Source organism: Schistocerca piceifrons, chromosome 4 (assembly GCF_021461385.2).
Source record: "Schistocerca piceifrons isolate TAMUIC-IGC-003096 chromosome 4, iqSchPice1.1, whole genome shotgun sequence".
Taxonomy (NCBI): Eukaryota; Metazoa; Arthropoda; class Insecta; order Orthoptera; family Acrididae; genus Schistocerca; species Schistocerca piceifrons.
Genome location: NC_060141.1, coordinates 365,957,882 through 365,977,733, shown reverse-complemented (window position 1 = coordinate 365,977,733; position 19,852 = coordinate 365,957,882). Strand labels below are relative to the sequence as shown.

Here is a 19,852-nt window from a genome sequence, read left to right as displayed (position 1 = left end):
GACTCACCGGACAGGATGAGAAGGAAAGTGGTAAGTCTTCCCTAACTTGGGGTTCTGGGTGACTGAACTGTACCCCCTTTCCTAAACCTCTCCAGTCCATTTTCTTCATCCCTCTTCCTTCCCCTTCAACTCTTCTGCCTGAAGCAGGAGCCACTGGCTCTGAAAGCTTGCACAAGTTAAACCTTTTTGTGTGCGAGTTCTTCTCCCGCAGCTTGGTGAGAAATTTTTTTATGTAAGCATTTACATTATATTGTCAGTATTTGATTATTTTTGTAGTTATATAGATCAAAAGTATTTGTCACATATGGAGAAACAGTGGCCAGTTTAATCTGTTTCCTGTCACAACAAACTTGACATATTTGTGAGGAGAATTATAAGCATGAATCTCATTATAGTCCCAGCACTGTATTAGACTGTCTATTACTACAGGTGTTCTGGCTTCAATACTGTTTCTTTGCAAACTGTAATCAAATTGCACCCGTCGAGGAGATGCAGCCAGGCATACAAGTTTTTCATTCTATAATTGGTAAGTGCCCCCCTGTGGTAGTGAATACAATAACCTGAGCCACACATGGGCATAGTTGTTTAAAAACCTTGGCTTAGCCCAAGCTATGAATGAGCTTGGTTACCACATTTACGTATTCTTAAAAATTAATTTCATTTAACTAGAAGCAGAAATTAGCAATCACTCAGTGTTTTATTAGTTCTTAAGAACAAAACAGTTTGACTGTGATGTGCGAGATTTGGGGGGTTGCCTCACGTGTTGCAATGTCACACTACTCATTGCGTCCTAAGAGCTACATGCTTCCAACACATTTGCCATATTACAGTTTTTTTTATTGTTTCCACTTAGGTCCGATGATAGGGGAGCCAGGAATATTTCTTTACAAAGATTTACATTATTTACTGCATTCTATAAGAGCAATACTGTCATACCAAGTGAAAAATGCAGAAGCAACAAAAACTCTAATCGACTGGTCTTAAAGCAAATTACAAAGTGTGGTGAGATTCTGCCAAAAGTGATGACATGGAACTGATAACAAAAGTGTGTAATATAAATTGAAACATCATCTGATGGGTTTACTGCAAATAATGAAGTGTGGTGAGAGTCTGTCAGCAGTAAATGGACCTCATATTCCACCACAGCTAAATTACATGTTGTTGTTTCAAACTTCTACAGCAACTGACAACACAAACAAGCCTGCTGGCAAAATGTTCAAATGTGTGTGAATTCCTAAGGGACCAAACTTCTAAGGTCATCAGTCCCTAGGCTTACACACTACTTAAATTAACTTATCCTAAGAACAACACACACACCCATGACCGAGGGAGGACTCGAACCTCCGGCGGGAGGAACTGCGCAATCAGTGACATGGCGCCTTTAACTGCACGGCAAGCATGCTGGCACCAAACTTTTGTAGTCATAATGGCATGGTGCACCACAACTGCTGTAGTAGTCCATTGTAGTCAAGAGGATAATTGACAGCATACTGCCACACTAACATACTATCTTCTCCAGATATAGTGTAGGTTCTACCGTGTATTGTGGGGTCTCATTCACATTAGTAATTGTGAAGGGTTATACTGTAAATACTGTTTCACCTCGCATTATAAATCAGCAGTGAGGGAGGGAGGAAAAAGAGGGAAGTTAAATTTTAACTTGTGGTGTTTTGCCATTCATCAGCTCAAGGGAACACCTTTGGACAGTTTCTCAACCTCTTCAAGTTCTTGCAAGAGCTGGAATACAGCAATAATGTTCACTGGTACTTCTACAAATCTAACAACAAGCAGATTCCACTAGTGCTCTTAGTTCATTTTTGCTAACAGCAATCAAAATGTGTCAACGCAGTTCACGTTCAAGGCTCGTTATATTGACTGAAATCTTATAACATTACTATATGATTTTTAAAAAATTTATTTTAAAGGTATAAATGTTATTTTGTTATTTCTCTCTGCCCATTCACACAGCTTATAAGCGGTGTTCATACCTTTGAGCACGTAGAGCAGGGAGGAGAGAGGGACAATAACAGAAGTTGAAACTTTTCATATTTATTAGTCCTTCTCTACATAATATTTCAGCAATATATAATCTGTCATAGGACATGATTGTGAAAGTCCTCAGTTTGGCTCTGGAAAAAGTTTTCCACCACTGCAATCACCTTGACACCATTGCCAAAATGATGTTCCATGCAGTCGCTCCTTCAGTTTTCAAAATGAGACAAAATCATTGTCACCCAGAGTGACCAACAAGCTGGATGTGGTAAGACTTTGTAGTCTACAGGTAAACAAAGCTTCTGTTTAAATAGGCACTAACAAACAAGGGACCTATCAGTGGCATTTTTGCATGTGAAGTACATCATGCAAGATCTTGCACACTGATCCAAAGCCAGTACCAAACCATCTGACAATTGTTTGGACGGTAATACGACCAACCAGCTTTCAACTTTGACATTATCCTTGATATCTTCATCATATATGATATTTCACTTATTGGTGCATTTTTCAGTTATGCATGAGTGCAGCGATAAAACTTTTCGAATTTTTTAGATCCATATGTTGGTGCATTATCCCCTGTACAATCACCATTTCATCCTAAATTTCCTTTACAAATGCCAACCAGCAATCATTACACGTGCAGCCATATTACTTGTCACAACTCATAAAAACTGCATGAACAACATAAAAACAAACTGTGGTTCCAATACATATGCAAACATTTACATTATTTCTAGTCATAGATATGAACTTTATGACCTACCCTCATAAGTGCGTACATAGAAAACAGACATAAGATCAGCTGAATAATAAACATAACAGTACAACACATTGCACAGATGTTTAGCAGAAGACAGGCACAAAAAGAAGAACAGTAGCTTGTCTTCTGAACTTATTTTCTTCTACAGACTAAACCACTGACAAAAAATACAGACAGAACTACCTTACCTGTATTGTAGCACCAGGACAACGCAGCTGTGTGGTCTGCAGAATAATCAGAGTTACTATTCAGTACCCCTACTATGTAGTGAATGGTTATCTTGACTCATTCCATGATCTGTATTCCACTTTGGGTACTCCAATATCATGAAATTAAATGTACAGTATGTTGTGTCAATATATTTACACAGCACACTATCATTCTTACCAACAGAATATCACAATTTTACGCAATTTGGGAAAACCCTATTTGTGAGACCAAACTGTATAATTTTATAAGCAAAAATTTCTTACAACTTTGATCAAAATGATTTCATCTGTATCATATAGTGTAATAACGATGTATTGCATAAGTATTTATTTGAAAGTAAATAAATTTTACAATACAAACAGATTAAAAGAAATGCAATTTTTTTCCAGAAAAGGGGGGAGGGGGAGGGACATAAGCAGCAGTAACACAATTTATTTTAAAGACTAAAAAAAACCACTAAACAGAATGATCCTACGTAGTAGTTTTGACACCTACACAATGAATAGCCTAAAAAAAAGGGGGAAAAAATTAAAAGAATGGTGCCACGTCAGTTGAAACAATTTGCTTACAATCTGGGCCTACCTAACTTACATTTTTTCTTGGTTTCCAAATGATTTTCTACCCCCCCCCCCCCCCCCCCTCCTGCTTACTTAAACCTCTCCTGTATGCTGTTTTTCTTTCTCTTTGTTCTTGAGTCCCCTGCTTTGCATTCAAACCTTTTTTATAACACTTTACTTTTCATGTAATGGCAGGTATTCTTATATTTTTCTGCATTTCAATTCAAATGAAGTTATTTCTTCTGTTGTGCTGTGTTAACAATAAAATTAGAATTTTCATAATGAATTACAAATGAAAGTTTCATGAACAGCTATGTTTTATTTTCAGTCTTGGGAGGCGCCAGAGATTGATACAGTTTTGTTACAGCTGTCTGGACGATCTGTTGGAATGTTTCATCTTCTTCACAGACCACATCCTAAAATGAAAAGAAATGCTGAGTAATAAGCACTAGCACTGAACTATAAATGCTGTACCAAAATTATTAATTATAACACACACACACACACACACACACACACACACACACTGGTGTGTGCGCAAACACAACGAGGAAAGGGAAGAGGGGGGTGGGGGGTGGGGGACGGGGTGGAAGGAGAGGAACTCAGAAAAATTTGTCACATTACCCATTTACAAAAACTGTTCACAATATGGTCACTCTTAATCACATTTTTAAATGTTGTACTGTTGATAAATGCACATAAAAATCACCCTTCTAATCACCATCTTCAAAGATATTAATGTTTGCTTCATTAACAGTATACATTTTTTCCCAACACCCTATTTCCCAAGTATGTTGTCCTCAATAGCATCCAGAAGATTGGAAAAGAGCACATTTTGAAACCTTTGATGATATAATCTGGCAATACTGTGCACCATGAAGAGAGTATTCATTCACACATGATACTGAGTGACAGATTTTTAATATTTTCAGATGGAGTGGGTGCATGATCCCCTTCTAAAAAACAAATGGAATAGTGTTTTCCCATAGTCTCTAAAAGGCTTGTTTACAACCACATCATGCACCAGCAGTTTTGAAGTTATGTCTTCAGAGTCTGGTCTGTATTCAGTGCAGCAACTTTATTATTTACCTTGGATGTGAGGCAACCTTTGAAGGAATTTGACAAGGAATCACTAACCATTTTGGGAAACTTTCCTTGGTTTCCTCTCGCAGAAGTAACTGCTAACAGCATGGTTACTTTTTGTTTATTGTTTCCCAATGAGAGTCTTTTCACCCTCAAGTTCCTGTCAGCTCACCTGTGGGCAGGTGCAGCCAGTATAGCTAACTGTCAGGTAGCTTTACTCACCTGCCCACATGTCAACTACATGTCCACATCTGTACAATGCTGCCAGTGGGGTGGGCACAGTAGCTGGTACAACCTAGTGTAGTGGGTAAGAGTGTTGCCACTGTATTTGGACAATATGCCTCTGGAAGTTGATACGTTTCTCAGTAAAATTTTCTAGCATTCTCCAACAGTGCAGAAGGTACTTGGTTAGAGAGGTCACTTCTAGCGTGAACATGTACGCCGACCGATACTCCCACAGAATTCTGTCTGTGATATGTTTAAAAAGTTTGCACTTCTCATGGCCTTTAACTGGATTATGTATCAGTTTGCAACTTTCTTTTTATCTTGGACAAAGGAAAGAATCTGTATTCAAGTCCACGATATTTCTCAGCTTCTGAGCCTCTTTCATATTTCCTTAAAGTTTGCAGCTTATTCTCCAATACAATCAACTCTACTCATTAGACTAATCCAAACCATACTTCTTGTCAGCTTATCTATATGCTGCATAACGAATAACTGTACGTCTGAAATTTGCACCATGACTGTGCCCAATCCAAAGCTTGTTGATGACTTTCTTTCAGTGTTACTTCTCATTAGAGAAGTTTCTATGACATGACAATACAACAGTATTTGAAGGGTAATGCAGATAAGCTGCAAACCAATTTTTTGTGGTTAAATTCTGGGTAAAAAATATGAGGTAATTTTGGGACAGTAAGGTACACGGAAAACGATGAATTAAGTTATATGTTAGGAATTACTCAGAGAAGCAGAAAATCAAACAGTGGATTATTTAAAAGCCTGTAATGAAAATCAAGAAGACAACTTAATCAAAGATGAGTAATAACTGTGCATTTGAAATTTGCACAATGATTGTGTCAAATACCAAAGTTTGTTAATGACTTTCTTTTAGTGTTGCCACTCATTAGAGAAGTTCCTATGACACAGTAACACAACAATATTTTATGGTTATGCAGATAAGCTAAACTCTAATTTTTTGTGGTTAAATTCTGGGTAAAAAGAGTGAGGTAATTTTGAGACAGAAAGGCACCTTAAAAACGATCAATGATGATATACGTTAGGAATTACTCAGAGAAGCAGAAAATCAAACAAATGGATCATTGCCTGGGATGAAAGATATAATTAGGTCTGTACTGAAAATGAAATGGAGGGGAGAAAAGAGGTAGCCAGTAACCAAGTTGTTTTTGTTACGTTCCAAGAGATAAGAAAAGAAGACAATCAAAGATAAGTGGATGATGTTAGAAAAAATGCAGGACCAAAAATGGATGTCTATAGCTAAAGATAATAGTGCCTGGAAAACTCAAAAGCAGGCCTTTATCCTGCAGCGGATGTTAAAACGATAAAGATGATGATGACGATGTCATGGATCATTAAATACAGCAAACAAATATGATGAACGTAATCACTTCTTTAAAAAAAATAAAGTTGTGTAGATACGCAAACAAAAATTTCAGGCAGTGATGACATGAAATATACAAAGACAGATGCTGAACAGATAATATCTGTGATGCCCACAAAAATATTTTATATTCATAACATCCTTTTTAACTTTGATGATTAAGATCTTGGCATGCTGACCAACTGTGACCTGCACCAGTACGATACAAGGCAAAAGTTCAGATACCATGTAAATAGCCACAGAACAGCTTTATATGAAAAAAACGCACTTCATGCTGGGCTGAAGCTAGCCAATGCCCTACCAAAAAGTCTCACAACCCTTCCTACTAACAAATTAAAAGATCAGCTAAAAAGAATTCTAATTGAAAACCCTTTTTATTCCCTAGACGAGTATTATATCTGTATGAAAAGTGCAAGCTCATAGTTTTAAGTAACCTACAACTAATATAATGTTGATAAAAACAATATTTGTAATATTGTGATTGTATACTAACAAATGTAAAATCAATCAAAATGTAAAATTTATTAATACTTACAAATCTTTAGTTTGTAATTTATAAACTGACGTATTCAGAAGAATAATCTGTATGATGTCCTGAAACTGTATTATTTCTAGGGATTGTATTTGATTATTCGATGTTGAATAAATATTATTATTATTATTATTATTATTAAGAATTTGGCATGCTGACTACAAAGTGTGAGCTTAAACAAGTATCAAGTACTGTGTCTACCAAGAATAGTTATCTGATGTCTCTTTCAAAAATCTACAGCTTAACCAGTAATATAATTAGAACTGAACACGACAATAGCAGACATCATTAAAAATAGTGATTCACTAATCCTTTTGAAGGTATCAAATAACTGTTTCATACCATCCTTTAGTAAAAAAAAGTTATGACAAGATAGCAAGATAATTTATGTGGTCAAAAGTCTTCAAACACTTCACATAAAAAATATGAGCAATATAATACTATGCCTCTGTATATAATACAGAAAGAACTATCCAACATAATAGACTGATTTTTTGTAAGAATAATTGAATTAGAATTTTTTATGATTGAAGGAATTCACAAGTTCATGCATTCTGTCACAGAAATTTGACAAAAACTGTATGTGCTCCACTCCACTGTTAGTTAGCTTACTTTTGCAATGTGAAAGCATTGGTGAATAATTACATATAATGTGGCAGGTCTAAAAATTTAAATGATGGGGAATGTATAACTCAAAGTGCACTTTATGAGCCAATCAAGTTTCCTATTGCAGAAGACACTAGCAGCTCAGTTACAAAGGTTAGTGACAGAATGGTCCATCAACAGGTGTGACTTAAAATAGGACATATAATACCACTATTGTTTCACAAATGCGATAAAAGAAAATCTTATGGAGTGGTAATCACAGTAAATGATGATACACTCATAATGAACAGTATTTATCTTTGTGTTTCATGAGAGTAACGAAATCTGGTGGCATTGGCTTGATGACCTGGAGTTGTTCTTCCTGGTTTGGGTTTGGATGATTCCTATTGCTTGAACGAAAAATATTATAAACATTTATGACAGTAGCCTGCTCCTCACATTGAGGTAACAGTATCTGATCATACTTTTTTCCCTTTCAAAATAAAGATATTCCTACAGGGTGGAAAAAAAGTGACAAACTACGGCATGCACACACTTTACTCAACATGTAAATGTCACTACAGATATTTGGATTCAGGTTATGACATGTTCGATATGCCCACTATCATTGGTGATGATGTAGTGCTGATGAGCAGTGAAATTCTGCACACCCGCTGACGCGTTGGAACACCGATGCTGTCGATGGCCTCCTGAATGACTGTTTTCAGCTCAGCAATGGTTTTGGGATTATTGCTGTACACCTTGTCTTTAAAATAGCCCCACAAAAAGGAGTGGTATGTATTCAGATCTGGAGAATATGGCAGAGGCCTATGGGTACCCCAGAGCCAGAATGCGGTCCCCAAAGTGCTCTTCCACAACATCAAACACTCTCCTGCTTCGATGGGGTTGAGCTCCGTCTTGCATGGAACACATCTTGTCGAAATCAGGGTCGCTTTGGATAACGGGGATGAAATAATATTCCAGAACCTTCATGTGCCATTCCGTAGTCACCATTCCATCAAGGAATATCACACTGACTATTCCGTAACTGGATACTGCAGACTACACTGTCACCCACTGAGGTTGAAGAAACTTCTCGATCGTGAAATGCGAATTCGGTCCCCCACATGCACCAATTTCACTTATTTGACGAACTCATCGAAATGAAAGTTGGCTTCGTCACTGAACCAAACCATATTTGCATCGAAATCCTGTTTGTCAATTCTGTAGACAGTACTGTGGGTGAAACACAACCACTGTTCCATGGCCCTGGGGCTTAATGGCTGATGGGGTTGAATTTCGTATGGGAAGAGATGCAGGTATTCAACAACAATTTGTCGCAGTGACTCCCGGCTGATTCACACCTGTTGCGCAGCTCGTCTGGTTTGAAACACAGTGTATTTCTTCTTGATGTTTTCAAGCATTTTCACCCTTTTTGGACGACTGATGTTGCCAACACTGTCACGATGAACACCACCCGTTCTCTCAAACTTGTGAATCAAATTCTTGATTGTTAGCACACTTGAACCAGTTGTCTTCAGCTTGAACTCAGTCGCAAACTTCCTTTGAGCTGCAATGGGGCTGTTATTGCTTGCATTATAGGCTAGGCCTTCATGAGTGCTATATGCTCGGACACACTGCACCGTGACATTTTCATGTGCAAATGGCTGACAACAATAAGGGATGCGCACATGCGCATATGAATTCACATCATGCCCCGTGGCCAGTGCAGTTTGATGCTCTAATGCAAGCTGTTCTTAAGGTATGACGATTTTATTTAATATAGTATATTAATAAAGCAAGCTTTACTGCATTACAATTCAAAGAAAATCAGATGGCAGGATGTATATGCAGACAAGGAAAACAAATTCCCATATTTATTCTGTTAAAAATATACTTTTCCCCAAAGGAGAAACACATTTTCCTGGCTGAAAATACAGTTTTTCCCAGATGAAAGTATGCTTTTTTCCAGATGAAAATACACTTTTTCCCGTGTGAAAATATACTTTTTCCCATGTGAAAACACACTTTTTTGTGGGTGAAAATACACTTTTTCCATAATAAGTGACAGTGCACTTTCACTTAGAACTGTAAAACTTATCAATCCTTTGAATGGTAAAGGTTTTATACACCAACATTGAACTTCCCAGTATTAAAGCTGTCTACTGGAAAGATCTTTGGTGCACAGCAACATGCACATTGCATATTTTCGTATTACAAAATTATAAATATGAATACCACCAAGCACAGCAAATTAGTTTCCAAAGTATCGAAATAGAAACTGCAATGCACTTTTGTCAGCCAATCATAGCTCACATCACGTGATCTCACCAGCCAATGGCAGAAGATTTTCAGAGTATAGGACACATGACGTAGTCAGTCCAACGCCGCGCAAACTGCTGCAAGGCACCTTAGAGTGCGCAGTTACCCTGCGCGGGAAAAATTAAAAGCTCTTACATTATGTCATAAAAGAAACAAAACACCAAAGAATATTCCAAGAGTATCAGAATTTCGTAAACCAAAGTAAAATGCATATTTTGGCTTATATTGCACATTTGTATGTTCAGGCTGACAATGAAGAAGGCCCCTACCTGGTGTTAAGCTTTTCAGTGCGGCTTTTGGGATGCCAATTTCCTTAGAGTACCAGTACTGTGTTAGCTCATGTTTGGTTCTTTATTATAGCATAATGCCATATGTGACAGAAGAGGAAAACATGCACTCGAATTTCAGTGAACAGTTGAAACCAGCCAATAGTGTGACCTGAAACACTAATTGACTGCCTCTGTGCGGAAGAGTAATAAAAGCCAAATTTATCTAGCAAACCAACAAAACAAATTCATTGTTCTGCAAGGCGATCACTGCTTGGTTGCCAAAAATGAAAATTGCACAACTGAAACTAATAACGTATGTTGGTCATTTTAACTCACTTGATATCTCTCAGCCACAGAAATCCATTTTGTTTTCATTCCACGTGAGCATTGTAAATGAAAACAGCAAAACCACAAAACGTAAACATGGGTCATGTGGAGACCACCGCCCACTGCAACTCAGACTGCTCTGGACACGTGCAAATCAGGCACCTTGGGCATAGCAGGAAAATTTTTCTGGGTGGCATCTGGCTGCTTGCTGCTACTTCTTATACAGCTAACAGCCATACTTCCAGTAGCCAAAAGTAGGAGAAGGCAGTGCTCATACACGACTTCAGCTCTGTGCATGCGCACGAACCCACTGCAACTCCTCAAACGAACCTAATTTAAAGAGTCGTGACATCACACTCATCGAAAGCAGTTTGCTGTTACAAAAGCCTTCACCCTAATGCCTTTGACACATTTTGCTGTCAACAGATGCTTGTGTGTGCACTATGTTTTGTTGGTGTAAATGGTGCACTTTCTTTGCAACTTGTTTTATTTTGATGTTTTTCTCTCATTTATGTTTTACTGCTGCAGTATTATTCTGCAGTAGCAGGCTAAAGTAGAATTCTTCGTTAGAGTATTAGTTCTTACCAGTCAAAAAATTACAAAAATTTAACGGAGAACTAAAATAATGAAAAGTTCCTTGAATTCTAAAAAATTCCCACGGCATACAACTTGGATGGATATGCTGGATTGCCTTCAGAGAAGAATCTTATAAAACATCATCTTGGATGAACTAGAGTGTTAGTAGTATGTCAATTATCCAGCCTCTGACCACAATTACAGAAAAATTTGTAGAGGAATATGTGGCTTTACCTATCAATCTGTGTCACTGAGTGAGTGCACATAATAACGCAAAATAAAGCATCTAGCTATTGTAGATACGTTTATATGCACTAAAATATTCAATTATTTTGAAGTTTTATATGTGTATTCATTAGTTTACTAATACTGAGTATGAAGGGGCGATCTGTGTTTGCTTTCTTAGGAGAAGCAAACTTCTTAGCCAAGATCGCAATAAAATACTGTATTGTGGATGACCGGTTTCGGTAAAAGCTAAGAAGTTTTTTATCTCCTAAGAAATATGTGCATTCTTCAATGCTGAAATAAAAAAGAGAATTTGTTACAGGCAATATAATGTACCTCCAGCTGTACAAACTTCATTCTTATAAACATAGTACACAAGGGGCAGTCAATAAGTAATGCAACACTGCCCCGCAAAAAACAGGTTGGTTTTATTGAGGATTCCAATACACCATATTATTCCCCGCTCTTTTGGCTACAAAACCCTTTTTTCGGACATAATCTTCATTCAATCAATGGCCTTACACTACCCTTCTGGGAGAGCCTGTATGCTCATATGGCACCACTCCACTGGTTGATGTCAGCGCCAACATCTCGCTGCATCAATAACCTCCCAATCATCCATGTTCTGTTCCTTTGGACTGCATCCTTCATTAGGCCTAACAGATGGAAGTTGGCAGGTGTGAGATCTGGGCCATAGGGTGGATGAGGAAGAAGTTTTATGAGCTCCCCTTGGGTGCACAAACTTGTGTGAGGCCACGCATTATCATGGGGAAGGAGAAGTCCATTTGCATTTTTGTAGCGATGAACACACTGAAGTCGTTTCTTCAATTTCCTGAGGGTAGCATAATACACTTCAGAACAGACTGTTGCGCCATGAGATAGGACATCAAATAAAATAACCCCTTCAAGAGTTCCACACAATGGTTGCCATGACTCTACAGCCTGAGGGGGCAGTTTTGAACTTTTTCTTTGGATGAGAGAGAGTCTGGGGCCACTCCATATATTGCTGTTTTGTTTTCAGTTCAAAGTGATGAACCCCTGTTTCATCACGTGCGACATGTTCAACAAAAAAAATTTCCATCATCAGCCTCTTAGCATGCAAGCAATTTCACAGATGATACTTCTTTGCTCTTTATGGTCTTCTGTTAGGCAGCAAGGAATTTAGAGGATGCACACCTCTCAGTATCCCAACTGGTGGAAAAGTGTGTCAGCACTACCAACAGAGATGTCCAGTTGTGCTACGAGGTGTTTGGTTATGATTTGTCAATCACCTCAAATGAGAGAGTTCACACGTTACAACACTGCAGGAGTCACTGTGGCCAGCCAGCATACAGTAGATCAGACAGGTTTGTGCACCCTTGTTGCAATGATGCATGTTCAGAAAGTAGGTGAATGTGACCACAGTGGGCTGTGGTTTTTGTTTTTTTGAGGGCTGGCACCATTGAGTGGTGAGGGAACATGATAGTACGTGAACTCACACTGTAGTGTCCATTTGTGTGAAAGATGTCGGCAAAAACTTCCACCAAGTGCAAGCCACATGCTGTGATCCGCTTCCTACTCATGTATGGAATAACACCGATCAAAATTTTTTCACAAGTCAAAACCGTTTATGACAAATGTGTTGTTATAAACAAAACAAGTCTGTTTAAGTGGTTTAGGGAGCTTAGTGGAGGTAGAACATATGATCATCATGACCAGAGGAGTGGAAAACATTCCATTTTGAAGGATGAGTTGCTGCGAAAAATTGAGGAAACCATTTGTGAAGGCCACCACTTGACAGTGTATGAAATTTCTGTGATGTTTCCACAACTCTCCAGAACTCTCTTATACGAGACACTCACAGAAACGGGAAACACTAGGATACTGGAAAAAGTGAGCGAGATAGGTACCAAAACAGCTGATAGTGTAGAACAAAAAAAAAATTGAATCAATAGTGTCAGAGTTTCTTGAGAGACCTGAATTGGACGGTGAGAATTTTCGGAGCTCTACTGCGACTGGAGACGAAATGTGGCTCATTACTTGCCTGAGACAAAAAGACAGCTGCCGCAGTGGCGTCACACCAATTCCCCATCTGCCAAGAAATTCAAAACCACAATTTTGGGCCATAAAATCATGGCCTCAGTGTTTTGGGACTGAAAAGGCATAGTTTTGCTCAAATTTCTGCTTTATGAGGAGACCGTCAATATTCAATGCACAATGGTACTGTGAGACCTATAAAAAAACCTCAAAAGGAGCATTCAAAACAAAAGGAGGGGAATACTGACAAGAGCAGTGTGCCTGTTGCACGACAACGCCCATCCTCATGCGGCCTTAGCCACCAAGTCACTCTTGGACTCATTCAGTTGGGATGTTTTGAACTACTCCCCATATTTCTCAGGTGCAGAAATAGGTTCTGAAGTGGGAACAGAAATTGTTGGGAGAGTTCTTTGAGGAGGGGATTAAAAGGTTGTGCCATGATTCACCATGTGCCTTGAACGGGATGATAATTACGTGGCAAAGTAGTCAACAAGTATATCAACAATATCCTGTAATTTCTTTAAAACAACACACAATTGCCAAAAACAAAACAAAGAATTGCAGACGAGTTTAAGAGTAGTTATGTAATACAGGCGTGCACAATGTGCACAGTATGAGTCTTTTTTATGGTGGATTATAAAACATTGAATACATCAACTGGTAGCCTTCGCTAAAAATGAAGGACTACTACAAAGATTTAGTTTTTTTTCTCTCTGTCCAAAGCAAGAAAATTACCGTGTATCTTGATGTTCTGAGTCTACCATCATGTGCACTAATGACGTATTTAATACAAATAATTGCTTGTTTCACAAACAACAAATGAATCTCAAAGATGATTCTACTGGTGTGTGCGTGTCTGAACACTTGACACACAACCATAAAAGCACTGACAATCTGATAAACCATAAAAAAGAAATGTAAATAGAAACAATGTGTTTTAGTGAATCACCACTCATTATTTTTGTTAATAACTACAAAGTATTTTATGCATCAGTTGAATAAGGATTTTACTTACCAAGTTTACAAGATCTATATTAGCTTTCCTTCCATCAACTGTCACATAAAGCTTTTCCCCTTTAAATATCTTGGGGACAGAATCTTCTCCAAACATTTCTTGCAGCATTTCTATCAGGCATTCCTATAAAAATAATGGATACTTTGACATATCAGAACCAGAACTTTACTATCCCATTAAATACAAATGGAGGACACCTGCCAAAATTTATAATTTTTTATTAAACTACTATAGTCATTGAAAAAATTTCTTACAGATTAATATGAAATGCTGATGCACAGAAAACAAAGTACAGTATCATATGTGGAAATTTTACATTATCGAGTGGAAATTCCTATAAGTAATAGAAGCATTTAGTACATTGTTATGTGCCTTCTCCAGTGTCCCTAGCTCCATACAGCGAACATTACTTCCATTTAGTTTATAACAGATTTTTTCCAGGAAAATGTATTGTGAAATCTGAGCTTAGGGCTTTAATACGGGGTCGGGGTGGGGGAGAAAGAAACTTTTTGTAATATCTGGTTTCATAGGTGGAAATATTTTTTTTCAAATAAATTTGGGTTTTGGTGAACAAAGCAAATTAGCACAAAAATATACATGGAAGGAACACTAAATTTGTTCTTAACTCTCCATAATGAATAATGAGAATATTATGAAAACAATAGATTGCTACTCTCCACGTTGCAGAAATGCTGAGTTGCAGACAGGCACAACGATGATACTGTCAAACAAGTAAACTTTTGGCCAAAATGGCCTTCATCAGAATTAGACAAAACACACACACACACACACACACACACACACACACACACAGAGAGAGAGAGAGAGAGAGTGAGTGTGTGTGTGTGTGTGTGTGTGTGTGTGTGTGTGTGTGTGTGTGTGTGTGAGGGCGTGCGCAAGTGTGCAAGTCCACTTTTCAATCCTTACCTTGAAGTGCATTCTATCCATCTTTGCTTGAAGGGGGAAATACGTTGACGAGGATTCCAAGGTTTCTGCTTGTAAAACTGCAGTAAGAACAGCATCAGCATACATATCATTAACTGGAGTTGCAAGCCACTAAAGAAAAAAGAAAACAATATTATCAAACATTATGCACAATCTGTAGCGTACGTAAATCACTCGAGATAATATTTCACAAATGAGAGTGTTATTGCAAAGGTTTGACTTAATTATGGAAAATGAAATTGCCTTTATCAACCATAAATATGTCAAATAGTAGTTTATGATGAACTTAAAATTACCTCAAGTGTAATTATCTTGTTTTCCAACGTGAGTTCCACAGCCTGAAATATGCGGAACTTCTTCTCCTCTAGTATCTCAATATTGCCTGCCGTTTGCGTTAAAAGATGCCTGAGGACAGGCAAGGACCCAGAGTAGTGCACACTCTGGCGCTGCATAACTTGACTCATACTCATGTCTGTATACTCTGCAATATTTGAAAAACTTTATAGCAAAAAGGGAATAAAAATCCTTAATATTACAGGACAACTACTTTTATTTTTAAGTCTTTTATAAAAAGAGCTGCCGACACAAATTCTCTTTCACCCATTTTGTTCTTGAATGCAAACAAAAGATTTGTTGTGCACCTTTTTTTATTCATATTATTGAACATATTTTAAAACTAAACTAACATAAGGTATTAACGGAATTTTGTTTTTCAGAATATCTCCAAATAATCAGGGTCTATCCAGCAAGAGACATGGGAGGACACACACACACACACACACACACACACACACACACACACACACAGAGAGAGAGAGAGAGAGAGAGAGAGAGAGAGAGAGAGAAATTATATACATATCTTTGCAAAACAGGTCTCACCTAACACACAGATATATTAATTTGGTATCAATCTGATGAAAGCCGACATTTAATATATACTGATTTGTACTACGTGTACCCAAGCTTTGCTAACACTTTAGACAAAATGGACATGCCTGCTAGAGTCTGTAACAACAGAAATTTCTTTTCTATGACACGAAGTGCTATCGTGTGGACTTTCAGGCCACATATGAACAGAGTGTTATCAGACATAATGTAAGAGATGTGGAAGAATGTGACACTGAGAGTGAGACCATAGAAGTAAAGATCACAATGGGAAAGGACGGAATACAAATAATCAGACAGTAAATGGCAATGGCAGCTCCAAGTCCGCCAAGCGGCACTCCCAGTCAATTTTAACACTGCAAAAATGTACGCAAATGCAGAATGTTGCTCGATTGGTATAGTAAAGGATTGGAAGCTTAGAATTTTGTTAGACACAAGTTCTCATGTACCTGTGGTAAGTCTGAACCTCATCGAAAATAACCCATGAAATGGGTTATGTGGAGTTTGGGGTAATGATGTACAGTTGCTAGGCTCAGTGATATTAAGGTTTCATGTGAGAACAAAGCATTTCTGGGAAAAGATGGACTTTTGTTCCATATAGGTTAAGAGTATAGTGCAAATCTAGGGCCAGATTGCCTATATAAGCATCACGTTAAAACTGGTCATGGTCAACGCATGGTAGAACTCAAAGGGGAGCATTGTTCCATATGAGAAAACCTGCTGTCAGAGCCACATTGCCACACAGGTCATCCATCTCTCATGAAAGGTGGCTCAGTTAAACAGCATACACAACTGCTAAGAATCAATTTGCATGATAAAGTACCACACTGCAGATGAACTTAGGAATGGAACTACGTGTAAAAATATTGTGTTTTGTGGAACCACTAGAAGAAACTGAAGAGCTAGACAGAGCACAGGGTTTTGTGCACAGCAGCACTGTACACATACAGGAGCTACTTATAATGCTGGGACTGATCACATCATCAATTTGTCTAAGATATTATAACTGTATTATGTCAAAAAGTGGAGCATTTAAAATGGACAGAGGAGATTAATAACAGAGAAGTTACTGTCAGAATTCAAGGAACTATTTAATCCTCATGGCTCATTACCAGCAGCCCAGGTAACACAGCACAGGATCCCAACTGGGAATTAATCACCTGTGTACTAAAGGCCATACAGAATGCCCCATCACTTACTATCGGTAATCCTGGCACTCATTAACAATAATCACACCAATGGTCTTTGGGTAGTGTCTCTGACTATTAATCAAAATGTCCTGAGTCCCAGGTTTGAGCCCTGCCTCTGCTTCAATTTTAAATAAAAATCAGCATTAGTCGCTGGAGATTTCCGGCATAAGAATTCACCCTCATTCTGCCAACAGCTTTCTCAAAGAGGGTTGATGAGCAGACACAGGTTCAGAACAATCTCTTGTCCACAGAGTGGGAAACTGCCTCTAAAGGTGGAAGAACCAGCAATGATGAACGTCATGAGGATGCAGAATGCCATGGAAACCACTGCACTAAAGACACATAATGTTTATCAACAGGACATGTGGCCTGTATCTGAAGAAGTGTCACGATGATCTCTACATTGGCAAGAGATTCCAGAATACTCCCCCATTCGGATATCCGGAAGGGGACTGCCAAGGGGGAAGTGACCACAAGAAAAAGAGTGCATAACCAATGAAACGGTAACATTTTACAAGTTGGGGCGTAGGATGTCAGAAGCTTGAACATGCTTGGGAAGCCAGAAAACCTCAAAAGGGAAAGGCAAAGGCTCAGTCTAGATATAGTGGGGGTCACTGAAGTGAAATGGCAAGAAGACAAGGATTTCTGGTCAGATGAATATAGGGTAATATCAACAGCAGCAGAAAATGGTATAATGGGAGAAGGATTAATTATGAACAGGAAGAAAGTGCGTTACTGTGAACATTTCAATGACACAATTGTTCTCATCAGAATCAACAGCAAACCCACATCAACAACAGTAGTTCACATATACATGCCAAATACGAGGATACTGAACGGGTGACTCAGTACGTAAAAGGAGGTGAAAGTCTAATAGTCATGTGGGACTGGAATGCGGTTGTAGGGGAAGGAGAAGAAGAAAGGGTTACAGGAGAATATGAGCTTGGTACTAGGAATGAGAGAGGAGAAAGACTAATCAATTGAGTTCTGTAATAAATTTCAGGTAGTAATAGCAAATAATCTGTTCAAGAATATAAGAGGAGAGGGTATACTTGGAAAAGGCCAGGAGATATGGGAAGATTTCAGTTAGATTACATCATGGTCAGACAAAGATTCTGAAATCAGATCCTGGGCTGTAATGCGTACCCATAAGCAGATATAGACTCAGATCACAATCTAGTAGTGAAGAAGAGTTGGCTGGCATTTAGCAGATTAGTCAAGAAGGATAAATGCGCACAGAACTGAGACACAAAAGTACTATGGAATGAAGTGATACACTTGAAGTTATCTGAGGCTACAGATACTGTGATAATGAATATTTCAGTAGGCAGTTCAGTTGAAGAGGAACGGTCCCCTCTACGAAAAAAAGGATATCACAGAGTTAGGAAGAAAGACATAGGTGCAAAGAAGATAACTGAGAAGAAACCATGTGGAACCAAAGAAATACTTCAGTTGATCTATGTAAGAAGGAAATATAAAAATGTTCAGGGAAGGTCAGGAACACAGAAATACAAGTCACTTAGGAATGAAATAAACAGGAAGTGCAGGAGAGTTAATGTGAATTGGCTGCATGAAGAATATGACAAAATCGAAAAAGAAATGATTGTCGAAAGGACTGACTCAGCATAAAGAAAAGTCAAAACAACCTTTGGTGAAACTAAAAGCAACAGTGGTAACATCAACAGTGCAACAGGAATTCCACTGTTAAATGAAGAACAGAGAGCGGATAGGTGGAATGTGTACACTGAAGACCTCTGCTGTGAAAGAAGAAGAGACAAGAGTAGATTTAGAAGAGATAGTGTATCCAGTATTAGAATCAGAATTTAAAGGTGCTTTGGAAGACTTAAGATCAAATAAGCCAGAAGGGATACATAACATTCCACTAGAATTTCTAAAATCATTGGATGGAGTAGCAACTAAACGGCTGTTCACGCTGGTGTGTACAACGTATGTGTCTGGGGATATACCACTGGACTTTCGGAAAAATATAATCCACACAATTCTGAAGACTGGAAGAGCTAACAAGTGCGAGAATTTTCACACATTCAGCTTAATAGCTCATGCATCCAAGTTGCTGACAAGAATACTATACAGAAGAATGGAAAAGAAAATTGGGACGTGTTAGATGATGATCAGTTTGGCTTTAGGAGAAGATTGAACCTGGGTCTCAACATCATAATAATAGAACCACGTCTCATCACAAGTTACAGTTCTCTTAAGAAACATCTTGTTCTCATTAGCGCGATTCAAAAGCCCTTCACAGACTGCAAGGCGAAGGTCTTTCTAGTCTTGACTCATGAGCTGTGGGAAGTACTTGGCAGCATCACGAAATATTGCAAAGATGCTGTGTCAGGATTTCATGATGTGATCCAATTTATATGTTACATTCTTCTGCAATCTCTCGCACAGTCAGTCTTCGATTGACATGAACAATTTTATTGGCGATCCTCACATGAGCATCATCAGTAGACGGCAGAGAGAGTCCTGAACGAGGGTCACCTTTTACTTCTGTCTGGCCATATTTAAACCATGTGAGTCACTCGTAACACTGAGTACGGCTGAAGCACTTGTCACTGTAGACTTCTTGCATCATTTGGTGTGGCTCTGTAAAGGTTTTCCTGAGTTTCACACAAAATTTAAAGCAGATGTGCTGCTCCTTTAACTCTGCCATCTTGAAATTCGTGAACTATGCAACACAAAGTTTTACTCAATACAGCACCAAACAGTAACTAACACACGTAG

The 19,852-nt window shown here is 38.3% G+C and overlaps 1 protein-coding gene across 2 annotated transcripts in view; it reads right to left on the bottom strand.

Annotated features, from left to right (window-relative positions):
• Positions 1-3,821: 3,821 nt before the first annotated feature.
• The window catches only part of LOC124795222 (cleavage and polyadenylation specificity factor 73), an 83,841-nt gene continuing 67,810 nt past the window's right edge, over positions 3,822-19,852 (bottom strand). For both annotated transcript variants that reach the window (XM_047259140.1, XM_047259141.1), the window contains exons 12-15: positions 15,332-15,516; positions 15,018-15,146; positions 14,091-14,213; positions 3,822-3,938 (exon numbers count right to left, since the gene is read on the bottom strand). In XM_047259140.1, the coding sequence (XP_047115096.1) occupies positions 3,834-3,938; positions 14,091-14,213; positions 15,018-15,146; positions 15,332-15,516 (542 nt within the window). In that variant the 3' untranslated portion in view covers positions 3,822-3,833. The remainder of the gene's footprint in view (positions 3,939-14,090; positions 14,214-15,017; positions 15,147-15,331; positions 15,517-19,852) is intronic.